Source organism: Rhinolophus ferrumequinum, chromosome 11 (assembly GCF_004115265.2).
Source record: "Rhinolophus ferrumequinum isolate MPI-CBG mRhiFer1 chromosome 11, mRhiFer1_v1.p, whole genome shotgun sequence".
Classification (NCBI taxonomy): domain Eukaryota; kingdom Metazoa; phylum Chordata; class Mammalia; order Chiroptera; family Rhinolophidae; genus Rhinolophus; species Rhinolophus ferrumequinum.
Window position 1 is genome coordinate 7,530,693 of NC_046294.1, and position 12,184 is coordinate 7,542,876.

At 57.7% G+C, this 12,184-nt stretch overlaps 1 protein-coding gene across 1 annotated transcript; it reads left to right on the top strand.

The window, feature by feature from the left end:
- Positions 1-4,810: 4,810 nt before the first annotated feature.
- Positions 4,811-11,773, top strand: ZFTA (zinc finger translocation associated). Its single transcript, XM_033121600.1, has 5 exons — positions 4,811-5,096; positions 7,230-7,727; positions 8,259-8,645; positions 8,855-9,433; positions 9,662-11,773. The coding sequence occupies exons 1-5, from the start codon at positions 4,958-4,960 to the stop codon at positions 10,120-10,122; spliced, it is 2,064 nt and encodes a 687-aa protein (XP_032977491.1). The 5' UTR covers positions 4,811-4,957; the 3' UTR covers positions 10,123-11,773.
- The last annotated feature ends 411 nt before the right edge of the window (positions 11,774-12,184 follow it).

A 12,184-nucleotide genomic window follows, 5' to 3' on the forward strand; every position in this document is an offset into this window, starting at 1 on the left:
TATTTTACTATAACACCAGGTATAATATAATATAATATAATATAATATAATATAATACCGGGTCCTGTATTAATTTTTGTTCCAAAAGATGCATTAGAGCTGATTGTCCAGCTAGGTCTTATTTTTTGGGGAAACTGGATATATATATATATATATATATATATATATATATATATATATATACACACACACACACATATATATATATATATCCCAAAGGTGCCAAAAAAAATGTATACACATGACTTGTATTCATCTTTTGTTACCTCTTTATATCGAGTATTACAATTTTAATACAATTTTTCCTTTCTTAAAACGTGTATACATCTTTTTGGCTCCCTCTGTAAAATATGTTTCTCTGTATGTTTGAAATTTTTTTAAAACTTTTTTTTTTTAATTGGGGAATATTGGGGAACAGTATGTTTCTACAGGACCCATCAGCTCCAAGTCAAGTCATTGTCCTTCAATCTAGTTGTGGAGGGCACAGCTCAGCTCCAAGTCCAGTCACTGTTTTCAATCTTACTTTCAGGGGTCGCAGCCCACCATCCCAGGTGGGAATTGAACCAGCAACCTTGTTGTTAAGAGGTTGCGCTCTAACCAACTGAGCCATCCGGCTGCCCCGAAATATTTTATAATTTAAGTGTTTTTAAGTGTCAAGGATTTGGAGACTGGCAGGCTGGGGGTTATGTCTCCTTTTCACCATTTACTAGTTGTGTTTTTGGATAAATTACCTCTTTTCCCATATGTGACTGTCCCTCTTGGGATGTCATACTCTATTCACCCACTCTGAACAGTCGATTAAATTAACACTGGGAAACAGCTTGCCAGTTTTCTCTTAAAAAAAAAAAAAGGAAAAGAAAGAAAAGCTACTGGTTGCTTTACTTTCAAATTTAAGTGACTGGGGTTGAAATTTCTCCCTTCCCTCTCCTCCATTCCCCAGCACACACATATAAATTTTGAAGTTTTGACTTATGCCTGGAGATAATCTTTAGGTTTGGAATTCCTTTGGAATTTTACAAGGGATGATTTAATTTACAATCTACAGGCATAGTCCCTTTGACATTCACAGGCTCTATGGCTAATTGACTTTTGTTCTTTGAACTTTGGTTCTGCTCTCTGGAGAATGCTGAAAGGCTACTTTTCAGAACCAGTTTTATAGTTCTGAGACATATTGGAGAGTAGAATCCAGAATTTGTGGCATATTTGGATATAGTGAGGTTTTTATGTCTACCACTCTAAAAGCTTCCTGTAGAAACACTGTTTGCAGTTCCTCAGTTCTAGACATCAGCACGGCCCTTCCTTTAATGGGACTGCCCAAGGAGTCACACTGAAGCATGGAACAAAGGCTCCGATTCTGCCTCAAAAGACTCTGGCCTTTGCCTCCTGGGAACAACCACTCTTAGAAACCCTGATGCAGGAGACACCAGACGGTAGACTAAGCATCTGAGTCAGAGAATGGAGAGGAAGAGGCGAAGTGCAAAAATGAGGAATTCTGGGTTTGATACAGGCTCCAAAGTTTCCGGCTTGTGACTTAATTATGTCTCCACCCCCTAAATCTATTTTTCTTTTTGTATCCCTGTCCCTCCAATCCAGATACTTGGGAGTTAGCCTGACCTTTTTCTGATCATCACATTCAATCAGGCACCATGCCCTGTAGATTCCACCCTCAATCTGGGACCACTGAGAGCCTCCCAGGGGCCTTTGTTAAAAATTGGTTAAAAGGGGGTTCCCTCTGGGCTTGCGAATTAGGGAAAGATGCTCTTTCTGGGCGAAAGCAGCTTTCAGGTACATGTTTGGCTAACAGATAGCTCCTTGGTGAGAAGAGGTATCCTTTCCTCCTGGCAAACGCCAGGTTGCGTGGCTCAGCTGGGGGCAGAGGTGGCGTCTCATCCCCTCCGTGCCTCTCTAGCGCCCCTTGTGTGCAGTGAAGATTGCACGACGATGTGCTGCGACCCTGTCCTCTTCATGGGTCGTTCGTGATGGTGTGGACTGCTCGAACAGTGGCCCTTCTTTCTTCTCCCCTTCTTCCCTAGTGTCCTCAGGGCTGCCTCCTGAATGCTCCACACACTGGCTCCAGGCACTCCTCTTGCCTTTAGGACTCTCAGCGCCCCACCCAAGGCTCTTGCCCTGCTCATTTCCATTTCGTCTTCTGCCTCTCCCACCGGAAACCTTCCTTCACCCTGAGCTTTCCTGGCCTCCTCCTGGAAAGTCCTTGCTCCTTTCTCCTCCTGGCAACACCTCCTGGTCTTTCAAGACTTAGCGCAAGCAATACCTTCCCTAGGAAGTCTTCCTAGGTTGGGTGGCCTCTCCCTTAGTACTTACCACCCTGCATTGCAATCTAAGCCGGCTAAATACTGGGCACCGGGACTCAGTGCCTAGAACCTACACTACCTTTAACCTTTTGATTTATTTTGAAATCAGAAGACAAAAGTGAACTTCAAGGGTCAAAGAAAATGTGTAATTTTTTTCTCAAATCAGAAAAAAATAAAGAAATTTGTAGGGTCCTCAAAAATCCATTAAATATTTTTTTTCTTTTTATAGAGAAAGATGCCCATGGAGGCAAAAGTACCCAGGACCCATGGAAGTCATGATATGGCCCTGGTTGCTACTGTTGCTCCCTTCCCACAGCAAACCCAGAAGATGGAGCGCTCCTAAGACCCCTCAGGGCTATGCTATTTTTTTTTTTTAAATTTTTATATCCCCAGCCTGGGGATAGGCACTCAGACTGCATCAGTAAATGCTTTCTGAAGAAGTGAATAAGAAAATAACGAATGAGTGGCTTTGGGTGAGACTCTTGACTCTCTGAGTCTCCCTTTCTTCATCTGCAAAGACAAGCTTCATCCTCATAGGGAGGCTGCAAGGATCAGATGGTGAGTGGGAAATGCTTTGGAACTGTGGAACTTGGAGCCAGTCCTGGACATCCGCAGGATGTGGGCAAGGAGAGGAGTGCTAGAGGTTATTAAAAATGGCTCCAGGTGGCTTTGCTTGCTTTCTTTTGGTAACAAATAAAATTATCCTATTTATACACATAAAAAGAAAGCGGAAGGACATTTACCAAAGTGGCTCACAGTGGCCAGCCCCGACCATGGGTTACCTTTGCAGTATTTCTAAAAAGCATACTTAGGGGCCCGTGAAAACCAGGGTCTATGTCTTACTTTCCCTTTGTGTCCCTGGGCCTGGCACAAGTGAATGACATCATGAGTGCAGGAATCCCCCATCCTATGGCCTCATTTGACACCCCATCAGTACAGGGGCCCCTACTCCCAATGGGTGAGAGGAAGTGCAGCTCCACCCTCAGAGCAAGGCCAGCAACTGAGAGAGCACAGATGCAGGACCGAGACTCAGTTTACCCAATGTGATAGGTCTTGCAAATCATCATGGGGACTGAGGAAGAGATGGGACATCTCCAATGGTGACAGACACCTTCAGGCACTTAAGGAATTTTAGTTCCCGTCCCATCTTCACACTTGGGCGATAGACTTCCTGTGTTCCAAGTCTTTAATATTTGTTGCCTTTTTATAAACCGTGGGTGCCCGTTAAGTCATAAACAGTATCAGACTGGTCTGTCTTCTTCATTGCTGTGTGCCCAGCGCCCAGTAGCAGGCGGACACACAGTAGGTGTCGAGTGAGCTAACGAAATCTATGAAGTGTGACTTCTTTAAAGGATTGCTGGGACTTCTCCAGCAAAAGGAATAACCTACCTCTAGATAATAAGATCCTACAGGGCCTCCCGCACCCTGTCATTTGGACCTCTAGGAATCGCTTTTGTTGTGGGCGACCAACCACAGACAAACCAAGCACCTGCTCATCCAGCCGGTCCTCGCGGAAGGACCCCAGGTTGCCGCGCCCCCGGCTGCTTTTTGGAGTCCCTTCTCTCCGCTTCTCGGGAACTGGGGGACCCGAGGCACCCCGGGGCTCGCAGCCAGGGTCCGCCCCAGCCCTTCCCAGCCGAGGTGGCATGCGTCTCCAGGTGCCCAACACCCCGTCCAGGGTTAGCTTTCTTCGCCTCTTCGAGCCGGGCGGGGGGCCTGAGGGCCTCGTCTGGTACCCCCAGGCCTGCGGGGGCAGGAGCCTGAGTCACCGCAGCGCACGCTCTCTCCTCGGGCTTCCATCCTGGGGCCACCTCCGCCCTGCAGCATCGGGCCTCGGCGTAGCCGGCTTTCCCCGGGTCTCCAGCGCGACCCCTCTTCTCGGCCCAAGTCTCCGCGGCCCCGGCCCCCGCCCCCAACTGGCTCCAGCGGAGCTTCGCTGGTCCACGCCTCCAATGGAGAAGCCCGAACTCCTAACGCTCCGGGGCAGCTCCCGCGGGAGGGGGCGCGGCCGCCCCCGCGGCTCCACCCTCTCTACGGGGCCGCAGCCATCTGGGGCCCCTGCCAGTAGCGTCTGCTCCGGGGCCCGTGCCGAGCTCGCGCGGGAGGAGGGCGTCTCACCGGGCGACCCCCTGCTGGCGCCTGTGCGCTAAGATGCCCCGAAGGGGCAGTGGCTGCCAGCTGAGCATGGGTGGAAACGCGTCGCCGCGGACGCAGCGCCCCTCGCCACCTCGGTGACCCTTTAGGAGCTCGGACCAGAGCCCCGGTGGCGGGGGTGGGGGCCCGCGCGGGCGGCGAGGTCCGTGCTCCTAACGTCCGGGGAGGGCGCCGGCTGCTGAGCCTCTGCCGGGCTCGTCGCCTCCCGCCTCTCCCCACCAGCCCCCCGCGAGCTGGCAGAAAGAAATAGCGCGCGGCCCCTTTAAATTTACCCAGGAGCCCTTAAAGGAGCCCCAGGGGCCCCAGACAGGAATCCCCACCCCGGTCCAGCTCGCGCCGCCGAGCGAGCAGCCTGCCGTCCGTGCGGCCGGCTGCCTCGTGCATGCGCCCCGCGCCCCGGGGCCCCGTGCACCGAGCACCCTGCGCGGGCTGCCGTCGGCCCCGCGGCCCCGCGCCCCGCCGCCCCGGGGCCCCGCTCCGCAGCGCAGCGCATGGAGCCCGGCGGGGACCACCGGAGCCGAAGCGGCGGCGGCTGGGGCGGCCCCGGGCCAGCAGTGGCCTCAGCACAGGGCCGACGGCTGCTGCCCACCGGATCAGGTGGCGGCGTGGAACCCGAAGAGGACGACGGCGGTAAGGGCAGGGGCCGGCGGTTCGGGCGGGGGCCCCGGCATGGGGGAGGGGAGGGCTGCGGCTCCGGGCCCCTCTCCACCACCGAACAAAGGGGGGGACGCGGGCAGGGCGGCCGGGGGCGCCACCTGGCGGGCGCGGATCGCGGCTGCAGGGCCAGCGGGGGAGCCCCCCGCCCAGCTCCGGGGGTCGGCCGGCGGGTCTTGGGCGGATCCCCTGCCCCTTAAAGGGCCCCGCGGCCCCCGCCTTGGCGGCCTGGCCGGAGGGCCCCCAAAGGGCCTGGCCACAAGCCACCGGGCGCGGGCTCTAGGCTGTTGGACTTGCGGTACCCGCCCCTTTCTCTTTCAGACTCCCAGGTGGTCTCCCTGGTCGGCTGTCTCTTAAAAGTCTGCCCAGACCATGGGTCCCTTTCGGGGACTCCCCCCACCCAGATGAGCGGAGCTGGGAACTCCGCTGTGTTAAGTCGGGCTGCCCCTCTCTTGCTTAGAGACAGGAACCCTTTTTTCTTTTTCCCCGCGTTCTCCCTGGGAAAGAGCATAGCTTGCGCCTCGGAGGCCCCACCCCTACCTTCCCCACCGCGGGCTGTTTTAAAGGAATGGGCTCGTCCACAAAGGCAGACACCCCGTTCTGTCCGCGTGTTTTCTCCTATCTTTTCAGAAAAATTTGCCACAATTTGTCACCTATAGTGGGACCATCCAGCCCTCCCCATCCCCTCTAAAAGGAGATAGTTTCTTCATTCCCTTGTTGCAGAGTCAACGTCTTAAGACCCTGTGAAGATTCTGTCAGGGTTAGGGAGGCTGCCCCAATCTTGGAGCTCCCCTCCCAGAAACTCCCCATCCCCTTTTGTTTTTAAAGAATCTCAGCTCCTCCCCTTTTTTCGGCTCTTAAAGGGCCAGTCCACCTTAGACTTACATAGATCCAGCGCTGGTAGGATGCTTAAAGACCAGCTAGCTATCCAGTTCCTTGGCAGACAAAGAGCTTAGGCCCAAAGAGCAACATGACCTATCAGAGGTCACAGAGCAAATTACCAGTGAAGCCAGGACTGGAACCCAGGTCTCTAACTCTGAAGCCAGTGCTTTTTCTTTGGATCTATTTAAACCAAAACAAACAAAAAAACCCAATGGTGACAGGAGTCCTCTCTGATCCTGTCTTTTGTTTCTCCGACCCTGAGATTCTCCACTTGGAGAATGACCACACCTGTCCGTTCAGCTTATGTGGCCAGGAGACCCTTTTCTAAATAAAATAGGGTCCAAAGTGTAGGAAGGGTGAGGGGCTGCTCCAGACCTCTGTTGTGAAAGGGAACACCACTGGGTTAGTGGGCTCTGTCCTGGCCTCTCTGGTACCCGTCCTCTGATGCTGGGCCGTGGCTGACTCGCTGCCAGAGCAAAAACCAAATCCCCAGAAAGACTTAATGGACTCCTGGGGGTGGGGGCCACTCCCTGCCTCAGAATCTCCAGTAGCCACTCTGGTGGCCCTCCTGCCAGCCCCTTTCCGAGTCTCTGGGGAAGTCGGGGTCCTAAAACCTTCTTTCCCTGGAGGTTGACAGCTTTGTCATGGGGATCCTTCCCATGTGTGCCTACGTTTGGTGACTGACAATGCTTAGTGCTCCCTAAAATGGGATTCTTTAGGAGGCTGTATTGGAAAAATGAAGAAGCTCTTTGGGTGGGGCCCTCCTGGCTGGGGCCTCAGGAGGGTGGGTCCTGTGTGTAGCCCTGGATGCAGACAGATGCCCCCTTTGTTCTCGCCCCGCTGCTGCCTGCTCTGCTCCAGCTGTAACCGCCCCGGCATTCTGCTCTCCTGGCTTTACCCCTACAGCTTTCATCCAAAAAGGGTGCCTTACAGAGTCAGCTGCCTCTTTGGCCTTCACCTTATTTTTTAAAAAGTCAGAGCTAGACCCTCAACAGCGCCTTGCATCCTTTTGTTCTTGATTCTCTCTTAAAGGGCCCTCGCTCTTTGTAAAGGGCCGGTATTTTGACTCCCTGCTCTCCGACATCCCTTTTATTGCTGTTGACATCCCTTTCCTGCTCCTGAAAGACCCCTTTTCCCCCTCCCTTTCTCAGGATGCAAAATCAAAGCCCTGGGTTCTTTCCCTGGAAATTGGAGATTGAAAAACTGTCTCCTTTTTCCCCTCTTCAGGGCAAGATCTTCAGCTGGAAGGGGGTGCCTTGGGGTCCTGGGGGAGTGCCCCCCTGCCCTCCTCCAGGGCCAGGGGACCAGCATCTTCAGGCAGGAAATACTCAGACCACTGTGAGGCCTGGGCCTCGAGGCCTGGAAAGAGCCGCATCCCGGGCCGTGATCACCGGCGTTATTACCACGACCACTGGCGGCTGGAGTACCTGATGGACTTCAACCCTGCCCGGCACGGCATGGTGTGCATGGTGTGTGGCAGCTCCCTGGCCACGCTCAAGCTCAGCACCATCAAGCGGCACATTCGCCAAAAGCACCCCTACTCCCTGCATTGGAGTCCCCGGGAGAAGGAAGTCATCAGCAACAGCTGGGATGCCCACTTGGGGCTGGGGGCCTGTGGAGAGGCTGAGGGCCTGGGGACCCAGGGGGCTGAGGAGGAGGAGGAGGAAGAAGAGGAAGACGAAGAGGAGGGGGCTAGTCTCCAAGCTTGCCCACCCAAGGGCCCAGGTAATGCAGGACATGGAGAGGCAGGGGCTTGGCTGGCAGGTGGGGCCAAGTGGGGACAGCCCTGGCTTCTCAGCCAACTAGCTGATTTCCTTTGGGTGGGGTCTGCTTATTGCCTTTATTGTACAACAGTGGAGGAGGGACAGTGGGACGAGGGGTTCTCCAACATCTCAGACAGCTTTGACATTCTGTGGTTTTAGAAGGATCAATATGAGTAGAGGCCGGAGGATAGGGAGGGGAAGGGCAACTGGGAACAGGAGCTGCTGGAAAGGTATGGCTGGCAGTGAAGTCCAGAGAAAGGGCTGGAATCGGGGCCTGGGGGAGGAGTGGGTGGGCCTTCGAGTTTGGGTGCCGGAGGATTAGGAGGTGGAGGACTTAAGACTTGAGGGGAGAGGAAGAGAAGGACAAAGGTTAGGCCAGGGGCTCAGAGGCAGAGTGAGGGAGAGGCTTGTGGAGGACCTGGCTGTGGTGTGTGTGTGGGGCTCCCCCAGAGGGTCAGCATCTCAGTTCCTTCCCTCCCTCCAACCCTTTCAGGCAAAGCCCCAGCTGGTGGGGGCGGCAGGCGCCGGCGACGAGGGGGCTCAGTGGCACCCTGGGCTCGGCGTCAGCGCCTCTGGGCCTCCCGAAGGGCCGGGGGCAGCAGGGGGCTGGGCGCTCGGCGCCTGGAACGGAGGCTGAAGGAGTCCCTGCAGAACTGGTTCCGGGCAGAGTGTCTCATGGACTATGACCCGCGGGGGAACCGGCTGGTGTGTATGGCCTGTGGCAGGGTACTGCCCAGCCTGCACCTGGACGACATCCGTGCCCACGTGCTGGAGGTGCACCCCAGCTCCTTGGGGCTCAGCGGCCCCCAGCGCAGTGCCCTGCTGCAGGCCTGGGGTGGCCAGCCTGAGACAATGTCTGAGCTCACCCAGTCCCCACCAGGTGCGAGGCCCATCCTAGGGCCGAGTCCCCCTCATATAAGGGCTGCAAAGGGATCTGTGCCCCAAACCGGGAGGGAATCACTCCCCCTACCCCACACTGGCTGGGGCCTCTACTTGGGGCTGGAGTAAGGAGCAAGGGACGTCCTCTGTGTGGGTAAGGGCGTCCCAGCCAGCAGGCTGAGCCCCTCTCCCTCACCCCTTCCCCAACAGATGATGACCTCGTCCCCCAGGACCTGACCAGAAAGAGCCAGGACTCAGCCCCCGCTGCTGGAGCCCCCTCCTCTCAGGATCTCAGCCCCCCAGACGTAAAGGAAGAGGCTGGCTGGGTCCCTGAGAGGCCCGGGCCGGCAGAGGAGGAGGAGGAGCTGGAGGAGGGCGAGAGGGTGGGGGTCCCAGGCCGGTCGCCACGGGGCCGCGACCTCCGCCGCCACTACCAGGAGCGCTGGCGACTGGAGTACCTCATGGAGCTGGATGGCGGCCGGCGCGGCCTAGTGTGCATGGTGTGCGGGGGCTCGCTGGCCTCGCTCAAGATGAGCACCATCAAGCGGCACATCCGCCAGCGCCACCCGGGCTCCACGCGCCTCAGCGGGCCTGTCAAAGCCCTCATCGCCCAGGAGTGGAGCGAGAAGGCCGCCCACCTGCTGGCCCTGGGGCTGCCCTGCCCTGAGTCCCCCAGGGACCCTGCCGCCCCCAGCACAGCCGCAGCCTCCGAGGAGGGGGGAGGGGAAGAGGAGGAGGAGGAACCGGAGGAGGAGGAGGAGGAGGAGGAGGAGGAGGAGGATTGGTGGGGTGAGCTGGTGGAGGGCTAGAGATGGTGGAGAGGGCGAGGGACCCAGCCAGGCAGGAAGAGTGGTTTGGGGAGCCACTGGGTAGAGGGGCTGGTGAGAATGTAAGGTTGGAGGGGAGCTTGGGAAGGAGGGGACGGAAGGGCAAAGGTGAAGGGTTACGAAGCTGAGATGCAGGACCCGGGCTGCTTTCCCCCCACCGACTCCAATGCGGTTCTTTGTCCCTTCCTAGGCGATGACCCGCTTTCCCCTGCGGAGCCGTCGGAGCGTCCTGCCGAGGAAGAAGAGGACGACGAGGATAGCCAAGAGCCCGGGGGACTAGCCTTCCCGCCCCTGCCCCCGCCGCCACCGCCTCCCCCACCCCCGCCCCCCCGCCGCCGGGAGCAGCGGCGGAACTACCAGCCGCGCTGGCGGGGCGAGTACCTGATGGACTACGACGGCAGCCGGCGCGGCCTGGTGTGCATGGTGTGCGGGGGCGCGCTGGCCACGCTGAAGGTCAGCACCATCAAGCGGCACATCCTGCAGGTGCACCCCTTCTCCATGGACTTCACGCCTGAGGAGCGCCAGACTATCTTGGAGGCCTACGAAGAGGCGGCGCTGCGTTGCTACGGCCACGAGGGCTTCGGGCCGCCTGCCCCGGCGCCGCGCGATCGCGGCGCGGACCTGAAGGCGGGCGCCGTGTGTCGGGCGTAGCGGGCGTGGCAGACTCGCGGGCGGGGCGGGGGCGGCCTCGGACTGGGAGAGCGCTGTCCCTGTTCCCCACTGGCTGGGCCAGGCGGAGATTGGGGATCGGTGGGGTGTCGTGTTGCTCCCGGAGCTAGTCGGACCTCGGGCCCTGGCCTTCCCTACGCAGGGCCCCACGTTTCCCAAGAAGCCACATTGGCCTCCAGGCGTTTGCACGGAGCGCTTCCAGCCCCGGCCCGCGTCCGGCAGTATCCCCGCCAGGCGATTCTGTGCGGGGCCGGGATGGGGGCGGCGACAGTCAGTATTAAGACCCTAAGGAGAGTGGAGGGAAAGGCAGGAAGGCCGGGCCGACCCCTTCCCTGGTCGGGGGCCTAGCTCGGCAGCGTTGCACGCCAGCAGGCACGGCGCCCGAGTCGGGCCGGCTGCCCTTGGCCTTACTGGTGTTCGCGGCCGCTCGGAGGCCTGGACTGGGGACACAGGCCTGCACGGGAGGCGGGGCCCGGGAGCCCGTCGGGCGGGGAAAGCTCGTCGGACCGCTGGCGGGCGGCGGCCAGGGGGCGGGGCGGAGCTGGGCTTGGGCCCCGCCGACTGCGCCCTCCTCCCGGGCGGGCTCCGTGGGGACAGCATGCTGGCGGCCCCACCCGCCTCCTGGCGCCTGCCGCGCCCGCCGGACCGAGATCTTGTAAAAGGATTAGCACTTTTTTCCTTTGCTCCTCTCCTGCTCCGGAGGCCTCCGTTCACCCCTCAGCTTAGGCGCTGTTGCTTTAGCGCCCTCGTCGGTCCGAGCCCGGGGCACTGGAGGTCCCGGTAGTTGGTGGTATATTCCCGTCCCTTCCCTGTCCCCCTTTGTACGCGGTGGGCGTGCCACCCGTTCTCAGCCTCCAGGGCCTGGGGCCGGGCCTCGGCCTTCCTTTCTCTTCCCCGCGACAGTGCCAGGCCCTGTGGTGCCGGGAAGGGGCCCCGCGATCTCCCAGGCAGGTCCGAGAGGGATGTGAGATTGATTCTCCTGTGGAGAACAGGTGGCCCCCGAGATCAGGCCTTTTGCTCTTTGTATTTTATTTTGAAACTGTATTTAATGCTTTTATATGAAAGGGGGAGGGGCGGGGAGAGAGCTGTCCCAGTCACCCTTATGTGCAAATGTCTTATTTATTATGCGTGTATCAGAGATAAGCTGTGAGGTGGTGGAGAAAGGACCTAAAGGAAGGAGCGAGTACGGGGGGGGGGCGGGGGGGAGGGATGAGAGGACCCCAAAACATACCATACTAATGTGTGACTCTCCAGGCCTCTCCTTCGAGTCGCCAGGCCCCAGTATCTGCTCTTCACATAGCCAGGTCACTTCTTTTGGTCTTACAGTCTGAGAGTGGGGAGGTCAGCGGTTGGGACTTGAGGGCTGGGCCAGGAGGGGGAGGGGCCCTGGCACCTGGGGCCAGGGGCTGCCTGTGCCAAGAGAGGAAAGAGGAAGAAGCCCTTCCTCTCATCCCAGCTTCCCCATACCCCCAGGCCAGAGCCCAAGGTTCAAGTGCCTCAGGCCCAGTCCCCTTGACTCTTCCTGATTTGGGAATTGGATTTTTTTACCACGGATTTTATAGCATTTTTATATAGTTCAAGATTGTCAGAGTTGGAAAGACCTTGGAGATCAACTAGTATCTGCGGCCCCCCCCCCCCCCCCCCCCCCCCCCGCCGTCCCTAGGTAAAATGAAGCCCAGAAACTGAAATGATCGCACAGCCAGGTAGGAACAATACAAGAACTAGAATAAAAGAACTACTTCAGTTTCTTTGCACTACACAACACTGCCTCCCAATCTCTGGTAAGTTATTAAAATTTCCCATTAGACCTGCCACAAGATGGCATGTGCTGGGCACTGCAGGCCATCACAGTGCACTTGTGACCTGGGATAGCCCAGAACTGCACACTTCCCTGGGATGAGTACTCTACGGGGCAGTTCTTGCCACCACAGGCTTCAGCTGGAGGGGGTGGGCAGCAGCCTTCTCCCGCAGAACAGAAGTGGGGGTGACTGCTGCCTGGCCCAAGGCCTCCCCAGTAGGGCAAGGGCTCTGACATTGTGTCCGT